This window comes from Lissotriton helveticus, chromosome 7, assembly GCF_964261635.1.
Source record: "Lissotriton helveticus chromosome 7, aLisHel1.1, whole genome shotgun sequence".
Taxonomy (NCBI): domain Eukaryota; kingdom Metazoa; phylum Chordata; class Amphibia; order Caudata; family Salamandridae; genus Lissotriton; species Lissotriton helveticus.
The window spans coordinates 95755575-95771471 of NC_136068.1; the positions used below are offsets into that span (position 1 = coordinate 95755575).

At 46.1% G+C, this 15897-nt stretch overlaps 1 protein-coding gene across 4 annotated transcripts in view; it reads right to left on the reverse strand.

Annotated features, from left to right (window-relative positions):
- Positions 1 to 15897, reverse strand: part of TAF4 (TATA-box binding protein associated factor 4) — a 227443-nt gene that overhangs the window by 15965 nt on the left and 195581 nt on the right. For all 4 annotated transcript variants that reach the window (XM_078651584.1, XM_078651585.1, XM_078651587.1 and 1 more), the window contains 2 exons: positions 6600 to 6656; positions 6386 to 6505 (listed from right to left, as the gene is read on the reverse strand). In XM_078651584.1, the coding sequence (XP_078507710.1) occupies positions 6386 to 6505; positions 6600 to 6656 (177 nt within the window). The remainder of the gene's footprint in view (positions 1 to 6385; positions 6506 to 6599; positions 6657 to 15897) is intronic.

Genomic DNA, 15897 nt, shown 5'->3' on the forward strand with positions numbered 1-15897 from the left:
GAGAGTTCATCAACACCACCCCCCCTCCCCTTTATTTTAGGTTCCATGGCGGCAGAGGCAAGACTCCTTAGCCCGGTCATGGGCGGCAGACAGTGCGCCAAAGCCCCCCCTCTTTAGATGCGGACCTGTTGGGGTCCGTGGATGCGGGGGTAGTGAGCCACGTCGCACCCTCAGCTGCCGATGCACGACAGTGCTAGTGCCGAGCCTCGGTCGCAGGGCCGGATGGCGCATGGGGGGAGTGCAGCGAACACAGTGGTATTTCGTCCCCAACTGCTCCCTGGAGGAAGAGGGTGTGACATTGGGGTCCAAGACAATGCAAGCAACACTGCAATCTTAGTCGCTGGAACGACTCGGGCTGAAGCAAGCGTTCACCTTGGCAGCTCTGTCCCACTGACCGGGAGACCTGCGTCGGCCTTCTACGTTCCCGTGGGAGGGGGGCACGAGCGTCGTGACCATCGCCATCATCTCGGGCTCAGCCTGGTAACCTCCTGATAGATTAGCAGCTTGCATTACCTACCACCGGTGCTGGCATTACCCACCCCAGTGACGGCGGTAGCAGATCCTGCAGTCCCAAAGCCGAGACCTATTGGCTATGCCAATGCTTGTTTTCTGTTGGCAGCAGCCCAGGGTGCTCACTGACCATAGCCACCCCACCAGCACCCCCACACATGGGAATCAAGAACGGGGCTGTGCTCCCCCTTCTCCACTAAGCCACTGGGGCTCACAGTTGGGATCCTGGGCCCTTTTACTCCACGCGGTGCTCCCAGATGCTGCTCACATTGAGGGCCAAGAGTTGGGATCCCAGGCCCCTCTGGGCCTCGTGGGGGTGGTGATCCGATGTCGGGGTCCCAGGCATCTATATAGGAAATTCTGTCTGGGGTTCGGATCCAAGGCTAACCAGCGGAGTTCCAAGCGCTTCCTGTCCTTGATTTTTGGGGAGGGAGTTGCAGGTCAAATCCTTTTCATTTCCATATATCCGGAACAAATGGCCCATTTTACTAAATATTTGGCTCATTTTGCCACCTGGAGCCATTTCCTTAGACTGCCTGGCCTCTCAGGTGGCACACTTCGCAGGGAGCTGACTCCACATGCCAGCCATTTCCATTTGTCTCCTCTGGTGCGTCCCTCTTGGTGCAGAAGTTCAGATCTTTTTCAAACTAGTCCTTAGGGGTCATACAGGGACCAGCTTCACTGGTCGGGAACCACTAGTTGTGGGGTCAACTGTAGGCAGAGTCCTTAGCCCAGCTGGACAACGAAGGGTTCCTGCTTTCAGTTGTCCATGGCTGCTGTGTTCAGCTCCAACAAAAAGCACTATCTCCCTCTTGTGAAAAACTTTTTAACTGGGGGCAAAAAGTTCTAGAAGCCAATCTCCCCTGGCCAGTCCTAGGGTGCCACATCACTTCTCCGTCCCTGTCCCAACCCTCTAGCACATCATGCTGGCACAGTTCAAGATGGCGTCTTCCAGGAGGCACTGGTCACATCTCCTCTGGTGTCTCAGCTCCACCCCTGGCTGGCATCACTGCCAGGGACTTTCCCATCAAAGCTTTAAAGACGAGCCACTTTCTGTGTTGGCTATAGAGATATGGGCTCCTTCCTTTGTTCAGTGGCCCTGGTCTGGCCCATCCCTGGTTCAGGGTGACAGCTAACGGATTGATGCAGATTCTTCTCCCCACCCATCCATACTCTGGAGCTGACTGAAGCACTGGTAATGGTCTCCCTTTGTGTGGGGAGGCCGTTATTCCTGCGACTGGGGATTAATGTAAATAAGGTGGGTCAGCAGGGTGAAAAAAGGCCTGGGCTCTGATCCAGAGCTAAGCCAGAGAAATAGGACAATTGTAGATGACCCATAAATTGTACAGGTTTCTTATTGGAGCTCTCAGATCTGATCTTAATGGACATGTTTCGCTCCATTTTGAGATGTCACTGGACTTTGTAGGCTAAAGGGAATCAAAACTGCACTCTAAGGCAGATTTCCCTCTATGTGTATAATAAAGTGTCACTGCAGAAAAGACAGTAAACCACGGTGACCTTACTTATGAGTGCACACTGATATTATAAGGTCTACCATAGGTCAATATCGAATCCTACAGAGTGCCCTCTGCACCAGGCTAAGTGTGCTCAGATACAGGGATGCGTACAACACAAGACTTCAACGTGCACCCCTCACACATGAGCACAATTGCTCAAGTTTAATCAGCCAATTGCCCCTTATCCTAGAATTATCTTAAAATGCAGTCAATGGCGCTAAACACTCGGAGTCCTTTTAGCGCACATTTACGATGGATGACTCACCAGTTGAAAGGCTTACTCACAGAAAAGAAAAAAAAAAGAACCAGGTGATTTAAAATTGAAAAATCTGGGTGGAGTAAACTGGCAAAACCCATTTTGTTACACCACCATTATACTAATTTGCTCCATCAGCCAGATTACAAGAATTTGGCGGCAAACTGTCTGGTAATCAAGACAAAATCAGCAACCCAATCTGGAAGACAGAAGGATTCTAGATTGCACCGTCAATTGCGGTGTAGTATGGCGCAGAGTCTGTGGACTGAGGTGTACAACCTGCCATCTTGATTTAAGAGCAGGTGTGCTCTGTGCAGGGGTAATCGAATGCCAAAACTGGAGCAATCCAAAGCAACCCGAATCAATAGCAAGGGGTCCTCCTGCAGTTTTCCTACAACTTTGGACAGAAGCAGAATCGGCAGAAATGCATACAGCAGGCTCACAGACAAACCAATCCTAAAGGCATCCCCCAGGGAACCACTGGAGGGGAAGTGACGGTCTCAAAACTGAGGAAACTACTGATTCATGGTTGTGGTGAAGAGATCTATGAATATAAACTCTAATCTGAAGAAGATAAACTCTGCCCAATCAGGATGACTGAGAGCATCCACTCTCACAATGAGGGAACATGTGTAATGGGATCCGCTATTGGCAAGATTCCCAGTCAATCGACAGGCAAATCGCCTCCTAACATATGGTTCAAAAACCCACACTGCTTTGGTTTTTGATAAAATAGACGGTGGTGATCTGGAGATAACCCCCGAGAAGAAAATGAAAAAGATCTTTGGGGAAAGAAAGACCACATGCAATTGATGCACGTTTATGTGCAGTCACTGCTCTGACCCCAGACAAAGGCCTTGCTTATCCTGCTCCCCAGATGAGCACCACAGCCCAGCGAGTCATCAAAGAACAAAAGAAAATATTGGAGGAGTACATCCATTAGTGCACATTTTGATGCACCAACTGAAAGATTTGCACCAGAGTTAAGAAACTTTCTTGGTGAAGTAGCCAGTGCTGCCTTAGACACAACCAGAAGGATGCAAAAGGTGGTAGACACAGGAATTGAAGAACTAGGATTAATACTCTAGTCAGGAGCATTGGAACTATCCCAAATATATCAGTTATCCATGGAGGTGAAGGAAAGGCCTTCATAATGCCGAGCTCCATCCTGATCAACTGTGTGGGAGTGGCGTGAGACTACTGAATGGTAAAGCCCAGGCCGTGCAGATGGAGTCATCTCCTGGAGATCGTCCTGGACTACCACCTAAGGACTCCTCCTTCACTAAGCAGTCGTTCAAGAAAAGGAATACAGGGACTCCTGACCACCACTGTGACAGTGCCATGATTGCCCGCACATTTGTAATGACGTATGGGACTGCTGTCAATCTGAATGGGAGAAACGCTAAGTGAAACTGCTGAGAACCCCACCATGAACCACAAGCGCCTGTAGGTAAGGGGGAAACAGAAGATTACAGTTTGCCTCCTGGAAGTCTAGGGATGCCATAGGATTACTCGGACTCCAGGAAAAACAGGATGTGGCTCAGAGAAAGAACCTTAAATTTGTCCTGCCAAATGAATAGGTACATAAGGCGCAATTATGAGAGGCCTCAAACCCCCATCCCTCTTAAAGACCAAGAACTAAATAGAGCACAATCCAGTTTCTCTTTACCAGAGGCACCACTTCTATGGCTCCACTACGATTGAGGCATGAGTCGGCAATTATACTCTGAAGGAGCCTGGAAAAGGGAGGATGGGAAAGGGAGGACGTAGGTCCCGGCTGATTAAATGGAGGACTCAATTGGCTGTCGTGATTTCCTACCAGCGGGGGGCAAAACAGGAGACCCTCTTTCCTATCAGAAGGTGATGTTGATGTGGGAGGAATGAGAACAGCAGAGCCTCTGGAGGATGTCCTGGACTACATTTGCTGCTAGTGATTACCTATAGAAAGGCCATGAACGGAGCGATATAGCTATTCTGGCATTTGAACGGGCTGAAACTGCAGCCACTGCAGATATCGCACGACCCTGCAATAACCACAAAACTTCCAATACTGTTGGCGATATTGTTGTGCAGGAAAGACCAGGCATAAGACATGTGCAATAGGCCAGCTGTTCTTTAAGTGGTCCAAGGAAAAACTGGCAATCTCACAAAGGAGCATTACCTGGACATCTACAGAAAATCCAAAGGAAAGCACCAGGCATGGAGAGTCTGTACCCATAACCACTTCATAACATCCTCCAAGTCAAGGCCCCACTTTAGAATATGTTTCGACACATCCATTCCTCACCCTCTCATATTTTCAAGCAGGCCGATTACGGAGTTTCACCGATTCCCAGAAGGCATGCAAGTATAAGCCTATATGTTGTGTGGCATTAGCCATATGGTGGCCCCCATTGGCCGAGGCAATAACATGGCAACCTAAAGTGTCACGTTTCTTGAATTACCTGTCTGGTGGAGCCAAAGGAAGGAGAGTGGGATTTCGCTTAGATGACAGTGTTTCAAACACCAAACATTCTGGCGATTGGTGGGAGAAGAATAAAGTATAGGTCTCCATGGGGCAGGTCTATGGCTCTGAGTAATCTGTGCTGCTGGGACTCAAAAGTTTCTCTGAAGCAGCCATGATGGGATCCAGGAGTGCATTATTAAGTGGAAACAAGGGCTCCATCATTGCCATGGAAGTTTGTGTCAGAATGATAGATTTTACTACTTCAGCAGATGAAGTCATTTCTAAGGCTTCTGCCTCTTTCCTAATAACTGTTGCAAAATACAAAACCCTCCAAAGCAGGGCCTAACAAGAAGTAAATGTAACTTTCTGGTGAAGTATTCAACCACTGGCACTTTGCATATCCAAGTAGAGATTTGTATTGTAAAGAGGCAGAAGGTGACCAGCTTCTGAGTAACCAATCTACTTCTGGCCATAGACCTTGCGCTCCAAAGCTAAAGCATATAAACCGGAACCAAAAATCTCCAAGTGGGTGAAAATCTAGACCCAAGGGAGATGTTCATATTATAGATCATGTCTATATTCGGTCCGGACAACCTCCTTCACCGCATGTATGATACTTTCACCCACAAAATTTTGGCTGGCACCAGAGTCTGCTGGCTTGGACTTTACCATAGATGCCAGGGTAAAAGCCTAATAATGTTCAACGTCAGGTGTATGGGTCAGAGTCACTATAGTTGCCAATGCGGTTGGAACAGATGACCACCCAGCCCCTTGGGGAGTACCCCAAAGAAATGCAGAGTAGTCTTGAACAGATTCAGCACTGTTAGCCAAAAGGCCACTTTTTGCAGAGTATCCCAAAGTCTTGTGTACAAGAAAGCTCTGTAGTTGAGGCATAAAGCTATGAAATAATTTCAATATAAACTGATAATCAACACAGGATCCCCACGAAGCAGTGTACTGCGGACCCCAGATGTGAGATTGAAAAAAATGCTGCCTATATATGTATTTATTTTAAGCTGGAGTCTCCAGATGAGATTTTATGGCAGCAATATGTACCATAAATTCCCTTTATGCACGTTAGAAACAAATGATTGCTCTAACCAGGACAGAGGGAAAATATAGATATGCAGGTAGGTGCCTGGTGGAGAAATGGTTACTATGTTTTCACTGGGTCTCTGGAGTTTTATGCTGTAAATTAGCACCTCTATTTAGGGACTAACTCGTACGGATAGGATGTGGTCCCAAGGCATCTTGCCTTGGAAAAAGAGGTTTTACACAACAAAAATCATGCAGGTGTTTCAGAGCCATTTACTCCAAGCCGGACAATACATATCCAGCTTAAAACCTTTGGTGGCAGCTGGCAATCACCAGCAGAAAAAAAAGATGAAGGTGGCACATTTCACCTCTTGCTATAATTATAACACTAGCCGAGTATCTCAGCATATATTTAGAATGCCAAACATTGGTTTTCTGGCACCTTGGCCGCTATACAAATTAAAGGAATACAAAGGGAGTAAACATCTCTATACATAAACTAAATAGGAGGATTTCCAACAAAGCTAGATATAAAAAGGCAATCACCCAATAGTAAGGTAATTTGGACAGCAAAGAAAATTTCACTGCAACATGAAAAACATGGACTGAAGACAACCATACCTCTGCTCCAGTACCATGTCCCGGAGAGTCCACTTTCCGTTTCTTTCTGGGACCGATGGCTGCTAACGCTGTTAAGTTGGCATCTCTCTGTCGCATCTGTGCTAGTTCCTGCTGCTGCATCTGTGGGGTCGAGGTGTAGAAGCAACAATCAATACCAAAGTGCTTGCTAAACAATGATCACAACTAAAGGAGAAGCTATAACAAAACCCCATACCTCCTTGGCTTTCTGTTTCAGTCGAAGCTGCTCAGGATCCTCCTGTCGCGATCGAGACTGTAGACAGAAAACACTAATTTAGGATTTGAAAGGAGGTTAGAAGAAATGCACTACATCTTCAGTATATTTAATTAAGAGAAAAATCTAACTACAAATATTGTTTACAGACAAACAGTATAAAAAATAAAATCAGTCTACACAATGACACACAAAGCTGGATCCTTATTGGGAACAAAGCACAGACAAGAGGTTAGAATACCAGAAACAAAGGGGAAAACCAACTATGCATTCATGTGAGAAATGTTTTCTTATTCACTTTTTTTTCGTATAGTTAAGGAAAAAAGGAAGGATACTGCTAACAGTTCACTGTGTTCAAACATTCAATGTAATTAAACTTTAACCCCTTCGGTGCTGATGACGGCTCCTGGTCGTCATCAGTTACAGTGGGCGGGTGCTGATGACGGCCGGGTGCCGTCATGACCACGCCAGCGATCGAAATGTGCCGCACAGGCGCAGAATTCCGGCCACAGCCAGGGGGTTAGAGAACAAAAAAAACAGCTTTGTAAACTGAATGAACTATTGAATTAACTTTTTACAGTGTACCGGATTAAGCACATATTGCATATGCTTCATGGTAAGAAAGAGGGGCATCTAAATCCTATTTCTTTCATCCCTGCTAATTTCAGACAGAAGTTTCCTACCAAACTCACAAAAAGAAGTTTGATTGTTGGGTATATTATACAAAAAGAAAACAAGATACTTACCTGTAACTTTAATTCTCCAGTATTGGAAGCTTTCATAGATTCACATGCCTGAATCATTCCCCCGTCGTCGAGACGGGAGTCTCCGGTATATAAAAAAGCAATGCTTAGTAGTATAGCAAACTGAAAAATGTGGTGCTAAATCCAAGGTGAGCCTCTCAGGGGAGGAGGGTGGGTGCATGTGAATCTATGAAAGCTTCCAATACTGGAGAACTAAAGTTACAGGTAAGTAACTTGTTTTCTTACTCCAGTATTGGAACTTTCATAGATTCACATGCCTAGATAAGCGAGCAGTGAGATTACAAAGCACATTTCTCGGATACATTTCATAATCATGTAATACAACTTGAAAATCAAGAATAATACCATACATACATACATATATATACATATATACACATATATACACACATATATATATATATATATATATATATATATATACATATATATATATATATATATATATATTAAAAATGCGACTTTGTAAAACAAGAGAAATTACGGATAGAGGGATGGAAACAAGGCTCACCGTTACTGGATGATATTCCGCAGTACCCCCTCTCCCACCGCCGCATCTGACTCTGCGGCTGCCTCCAAGCAGTAGTGCCTGGTGAAGGTGTGCGTAGATGCCCAGGTCGCTGCACTGCAGATATCCTGGATTGGCACTCCTCCAAACAGTGCAGTGGATGTGGCCACTGCCCTCGTGGAATGAGCACAAACTCGTGCATTTAGAGGCTTTCCAGCAGCTTGTTGACAGTAGACAATTTCACTGGAAATCCATCTGGCAATTCCCCTTTTAGATAAAGGGAAACCCTTCCTGTGTGCGCTGAAAGCGACGAAGAGCTGAGAAGATTTGCGAAAGCTCTTAGTTTCCTTTAAGTAGAACTTCATACATCTTTGAACGTCCAGTGAGTGTAACACTCTTTCCGCTGCTGTTGACGGATGAGGAAAGAAACGTTTTAACACCAAGGGCTCATTCAGAAGAAAATCAGTTGGTACCTTAGGAATGAATTTTGGATTAGTCCTAAGAATCATTCTATCTTCCTGAAACTGTAGGAAAGGCTCCTGAATTGTGAGCGCTTGCAGTTGCAGAGAAAAGCCACTTTCCAGGACAAGAACTTAAGGTCCGCTCTGTGTATAGGTTCAAACGGTGGTGGAGGCTTTACTGGAGGAAAGACCCTGAATAACCCCTTCATAAACTGTTTGATGATCCTTGATGACCACCTCCTGTAGCGGGATAACGCAGCCAAATGCACCTAGATGGAAGCGTGTGCCAATCCTGACTTTGCTAACAGCAGAATGTAAGGTATAATTTGAGGAGGTGCAGCAGTAAGAGGGTGAATGTTATGTCTCTTACACCACAGACAAAACCTCTTCCATTTCATCCTGTAGGTTTTGTTGGTACGGTCTGCTCTAGCTTTGGACAGGATTCTCCTACATTCGTGTGGGATATTTAGATGACTAAACTCACAGTGTTCAGGAGAAAGGCCGCTAATCGCAAGGTTTTCGGGTCCAGATGGAGCACCTGACCCCTGGACATTGTCAGAAGCGATGGAATTGGTCGCAGCCGAACTGGACGGTCCTCCGACAGCAGCAGGAGTTCCGTGAACCAGTGTTGCCTGGGCCACCACGGGGCTATTAGGATCAGCCTGCACGGCTCTTTATTGATCTTCACCAGTACGCGGGGGGGAAGAGGAATTGGAGGAAAACCGTAAGCAAAGACGCCGGACCATGCCATGGAAAACTCATTCCCCCAAGATCCCTTCTGGGGAAGCCAGCTTGCGAAGTACCGGCATTTCCTGTTCTGTCTTGTGGCGAAGAGGTCCACTATTGGTGTTCCCCACCTTTGAAAGATGCTGTCCAGGGTCCCCATGTCTAGCTCCCATTCGTGGCAGGACGATTTGAGCGTGCTGAGAGTATCCGCTTTGACGTTTTGATCTCCCGGGAGGTGTTCCGCTGACAATGATATTCCTTGTTGAAGAGCCCATTCCCATATCTCCTGGGCCTCCTGAGATAGGGAGAGAGATCTTGTTCCCCCTGCTTGTTTAAATAGTGCATCGCCGTAGTGTTGTCTGTTCTTACCAACACCGGCGAACTTCGTATTCGTGGTAGGAAGGCTTGCAATGCTAAGCGGATCGCCCTGAGTTCCAGCAGATTTATGTGTAATCGCTGCTCGTGTACCTTCCAACGACCGCTGACTTGAAGGTCCTGAAGGAAAGCTCCCTATCCTTCTAAGGACGCATCTGCCGTCACCACTAATGGAGCCGCTCTTGAAAGAAAAGTCAGACCCTGAGATACATATTCTTTTTGTGTCCACCATGCTGCTGCCTGCACCATCACTGGTGTCACTCGTATTGTGTCGTTGGAAGGATCCCTCCGCTTGACGCCACTGAAGATCGATCTGTTCCTGCCATGGGCGCATCCTTAATCTGCAGTGAGGCACGAGGGGAATGCAAGATGACATCATGCCCAGCAAGGATTTGTACCTGCGGACTGAAAGAGACTTTCTTTATACAAAGTCTTGGAAGAGGGACACAATCCTCAGTTGCCTTTCTTCAGAGGGAAACGCCTTGTTGCAGTCCGTGTCTAGTATTGCCCCCAGAAATGTGATCACTCTTGTTGGTTGGAGGTTTGATTTTCCTTCGTGAAGAGTCAAACCCAGTTTGGCGAACAAATCTATGCAGGCCTGTGTTGACGCTCTGGCTTGTGCTTTCAATGGTGCTTTGACTAACCAGTCGTCGAGGTAAGGAAATATTTGATGTTTTTGCTTCCTTAACACAGCCGCCACTGGAGCCAGGCATTTTGTGAACACTCTCGCGCTGACTTTAGGCTGAATGGCAGTACCTTGAATTGGTAATGTCTCCCGGCTACTAAGAACCGAAGGTACTGTCTGCGTGCGGGATGGATCGGCACGTGAAAATACGCGTCTTGTAGGTCTAATGTAGTCATATGATCTCCTGGGTTCAATAACGGAAGGATGTCCTGTAGAGACACCATCCTGAAAGATTGCTTTTTGAGATAGGTGTTTAAGGATCTGAGATCCAAAATGGGACGCCATTGGAGCTTGTTTTTCTTGACCAGAAAAAAACGGGAGTAAAACCCCTTGTTTTCTTGGGCATTCGGTACCGGTTCTATTACTCCCTTTCGGAGCATTGTCCGAATCTCCTGCTGGAGTTGATGCAGATGGCTGGCTTTCTGATGCATCGGTGGCGTACAAGGGGGCGTTTGAAGAAATTCTAGGGTGTGGCCAAATTGAACAATTTTGAGGACCCATTGGTCCGTCGTTATTTTTCGCCAATTTTGAAGATGTTGAGCAATCTTTCCACCCAGGGGAGCACTTTGATCTCTGGAATGTTGACATAGGCGGAAGATGGAGGTTGTCATTGCCGTCGGGTGTTGTCCTTCCCCTGACGGCCACCCCTTCCTCTTGGAGCTGATTTCGTATATCCTCCTGATTGACGCTGACAGTACTGTTGGCGGTAGGGCTGCAATGAGGCAGAATAAGAGGAATATCTCCCTTGTTGATATCCTCCTCTATAAGAGGACTGCCCTCTACCTCTGGAGCCACCAAATAGATCTTCTCCATTGAATGGGAGGTCTAGAATCTTGTTTTGAACTTCCGGCCTAAAAGCCGTTGCTCGTAGCCATCCCTGCCTGCGCAGGACTGCTGCTCCTCCCAAAAATCTACATACCGTCGTCGCTATATCCATAGCGCAGTCTATGACTTCAGCCGAAGTCCTTTCCCCTTCCAGGAGAATCTTCCTGCTTCTCCGGTTCCGGCACCTGGTTAATGTATGGAGACAGGTCACACCACATTTGCCTGTCGTACCTTCCCAAGATAGCGAGGGCATTAGCGGCTTTAACCAGCAGTGTCGACATTAAGGAAAAACGTTTTCCTGCATTATCCAGTCTTCTGCCTGCTCTGTCCGGAGGTGTCGTGATTGGAGCAGATGGATTTCTGGACCTCTGCTGTGCCGCCCGAGTAATCACAGAATCCGGTTTGGGATGACCCAAAAGACAAGCTGGAGCATCTATAGGCGCCTTATACTTTTTGTCTAGTCTGGCCAGAACCGGTGTCACCGTAGCTGGCATCTCCATGACCTTTAATCCTTCCTCCCAAATATGACTCACGATAGGCAAGGACCGCACAGACTTGCGATACGATTCCTTGAAGTCGTATAAAAAGCATTCCGCTTTATCCTCAGTCATGGTGAGTGCAAATCTCTTAGTGGCTCTTTCCATTAAATTATGAAAACCACCAATGTCCTCCGGTGGAGAGTCTACTGGCTTCGGCATAGGAGTTGAAGGTGAGGGGATGAGATAGTCATTCCATTCTCCACTCGGTTCTGCAATCTCTCCATCCTCGTGGTCATCATCCATGGTGTCGTGTTGTGACGCTGGTGGTGGAGACCTAGTAGTAGGCTCCAGCAAAATCTCTCTCCTACGCACTGGCGTCCCTGGTACAGACCGTGGACGAGGAGCAGCCTCTGGTACGCCTGAGTGGCTGGAGTCGTTGGATATCTTCTTCTATAATCCTCCAACTTGCCCTGGAGGTCTTTCAACAAAGAGGATGGTACACTTGTCATATCCTCACGCTGCGGTTGGCGATATTGGTGCTGTTCTTGGGGATGCTTTTGAAAATCCCCATATTCTTCCTCAGAATCGACCTCCTGGTACTTGACTTGTAATTGCGAAGGACTACTCGCAAAACCATAAGGACCCACGTCATCCTCCTCCTCCGAATCTTCTTCTTCCATTAGGTGAGATGGAACCAATGGAGACGCCTTTCTTGGCGATGTAACCTCTGGCGTTATAGGCTTTTTTCCAGGGTACCAAGCTTCTTTCTGGTGTCTTTTCTGTCGTCGACTAGCCCGTCTACGAGATTCCCGTCGCTGTCGTCGACCATGTTATCGTCGTCGACGCCACCGTCGACGTTGGAGTTACTGTCGACGCTGTCCTCGTCGACGCTCCGGCCGTCGTCGTCGTCGACCTTGTCGACGATCCTGTCGTTGATGCTCCCGTCGTCGACGCTCCCGTCGACGATGTAGATACAGCTATGCTTGTCAACGCCCTCGTCGACGGCGCCTTCTCACTAGCCTTTACCTCTTCCTTTCTCGTCGACAACGTCGATGATTTTGTCATAGACGATGACATCTCTTTCGTCTACGGTCCCGTCGACAGAGCTGAAACATTTCCCTTCTCCTCAGAAGGCGTAGAGGAAGTTCTCTTGATGGTAATCTTGACTCTATGAGGCGATTTTGGAGGTTCTGAGGCGGACTTCTCTTGTTTTACCTCAGAAGCAGAAGCCTTCTTCCCCTAAGGGGATTTTGAGGGACTGCGTCCTGAAGACCCAGGGGTGGTCTTTTTTGGGGCCTTCTCAGGTCTCTCCCCTGAGGGATGTGTCTGAGGAGATCTACTTCTCTTTTGAGATCTCTTAGACGATCCAGACTCCTCCTCACTCTCACTTGAGAGGATTTCTTTCCTGGCTTTCACCTTCTGGAGCCAAATCAGCAGTCTTCCCTCACGATCCCTCAAGGTTTTATTTGAAAAGGTTCGACATACCTTACAGTCCTCTGCCTTATGGTCTGGATAGAGGCAGTATATGCAATCTTTGTGAGGGTCATCTGTATAAATCCTCTTCTTAGAGCAGGTGGAACAAGCTCTAAATAATCCCCTTTTTTCCTTCTCAGACATGGTAGATGAATAAGGAATTCCAATAAGAAGAAAGCAGATGAGACCTCAAATCTCAATCAAAATACTGTTGAAGTGAAGTTTGAGCAGAGCTCAAAGGAGACTCCCTAGCACAACATGCGGTAGAAAATCTGAGGGGCAGAAGGTTCTCTCAGGAGTGTTCTAGAGGGTGAGGAGCTCTGATTGGTTCAGGGAAAAGTTTGGGCCTTTTTTACATAACAAAGGCTATGGGTTGTAAAAGGGAAATGGGCCTAGGCCTCTTTTCAGTTTGCTATACTACTAAGCATTGCTTTTTTATATACCCGAGACTCCCGTCTCGACGATGGGGAATGATTCAGGCATGTGAATCTATGAAAGTTCCAATACCGGAGTAACATATAAATACATCGGAGATATAAAATGACAAACCTTAGCTACAGAGACGTTCACAGGCGCACAACATTCTTACCACTTTCACTCAATACCTTCAAGCATACACACAAAATTAGATGTCATAATTGATATGTCACAACAAAAGTGATATGGATGGTATATGATATACAATGACCACAAGACACTAATAATTTTGTTTAGATGAATTGTCAGGTCTTTTAGTTGGACCAGGTGTACAGCTGACTATATGTTTTTGTATAATATACCCAACAATCAATTAATATAAAAAAAAATATTTTGAGCATTTTTCTAATGTATTATTGCTTGGAGTGTCACTGTTGTGTCTCCCTTAATCAGCTATAGGGATGTGCTAATGTTTATGAAGTAGCCCTAGAAACTTTACATATTTGAACATTCTTCTACCGCAGTGCATATGGTTGGCATTAAACATCAGTGCCCTGCCTGTACCCTTCCAGTTCCTTGGTGGCTTTCTGCAACAAGAAAATCCTGGACTGAAAGTTCACCACAGCAGGAGATCTTGCATCCTAAACACAAACATTTAGGGATATCACCATCACTACTTGCTAACCAGAGGACTTTTTTTTTGGTGGGGGGGGTATCAGAGCAAGGAGTAGGTCATGTAAGAAAAAAATGAGATGGTTACTGGATTTCTGGACAGATTGTCCGGAGATTTTCAGTTGAATGCCTCAGAATGTAGCTTTTTCTAGACCTCTTGAACATGTTTAAGGTTTGATGCTCTGAGCTGGCATCAGGAGAGAGATGAGCCAAAACCACCAAAGGATAGATGCATTCAGATTTCTTCAGGAGCACCAGTGTCTCAATTGATATATCCCTGTGGAATTTTCCTAATTCCAAAACGTTTAGCTAGGAATATGGCAACTCTGGGCTCCTGGGTACAGTCTAAAGTCAATGTCTGGATTAGCTAAGTGACGGAAGAAGCAGGCTTCAGCCACACATCTATAGGAGTCTTCTTTATGCCTGATGGTCATGATTGTGTGCCTTAGAACCACTCCACAAGATGCTTAAGGGCAGGAGTTTGCAGGTAAAAAAGGCTGCAGCGAAAGGGACTGGTAATGGTAGTATTGTGCCAGGATATTCGTTTTGCCAGTATCACTGTGCCCTCAAGAAAATCTGGCCTTCAATGATCCATGGACACATTTCTGGCACTTAGTTAGTCAATCAAAGCAGCCAGATTGGAGTCTGAATCTGGAGTGATGGCATGCTGACAAGTACCACACACGGGTAAGAGAAGAACACAGCTTGATGGTTAAACGTCTGATGTTACAGTTTGAAGGAACTGATATAGTAAGTTGCGTTAACCTTGGCATCAACCCTTCAGGAGAGTCAAGCTGAAGCAGTCCCTGAAGCAATGGAGTTGTGAAGAGCCAAAAAACATACGATCAGGTACCACAGAAGCCTGGAGATAGTGGATTGAGGTATGGCTATAGGCACATCGTTTGGACTTTCAGAATCTGGTGTGGGAGCGAAGAAGCAGTTCCACATACTTTTGGATCTGATGTTGCTTTGTTGTTGTAGCAAAACTGATCCAAGTGGCTAAGTGAAAAGGTGGACTTACCAGGAAACTATGTCTCCCTGCCAGTGGTTTGTTTTGGTTTCTGTTTCAGGGAGGAACAGGGCAGTATCCAAATAGTGGAAGACAATGATCTCTCAGTCATCTTTATGCAACAGGAATGCGTTTGGCTGTTTGCAGCACTTGATTTGTAAGAAAGTTTATTTTTTAATGAGTGAAATGTGCCCTCCCATTGCAAAAACTGTTACAAGGACAGATTTAGTGTTAAATTACATTTTGTGTATTTAAATGTCGGTTTGTAAAATTTACCAAGCATTTTGCATAACTATGCAAAAGCAAATTATGCGAATTACACACACTCCCAATAATTAAGGCCTGGTCTTCTATGGACCAGTTCTTCACTTTGTCTGGTTAACACTATATGGGGACATCACTACCACCAACCAATCATGCACAGATTCTGTAGACAAATGGACCACTCCACCACTTAAACAGAACAGAGAATTTTGTCTAGAAGACAAAACTGAAGAATGCCTGGTCCATGGAATATGTTCAGAGATTTTGCCATAGTGATAGGCTGAGTTGTTTGCACTTCTGCCAGCCATTATGGAGGAAACATTACATGAGAACCATAATATGGAATTTTATGGAACAGGAAAAATGCAATGCATTCGATTCCGCATGACAATGCTTTAGTCCATGGCTATTATTGACCACTGCAAGTGTCTTCTTGTTGGAAGAAATTTAGGAACTCTGGCCAGACCAAAGTTATATCATGCAAATGGTCCCTACAGTCTAAAACAAACCTGTCCTTGTCCATGTACTGTGGAACTACCTACTCAAAAAGCGAAGGTATCAAGAAAAACATGTGTTAACAATGTGTCAGGAGACCACCCTTTGAGATGCAGAGTTCCCCTAT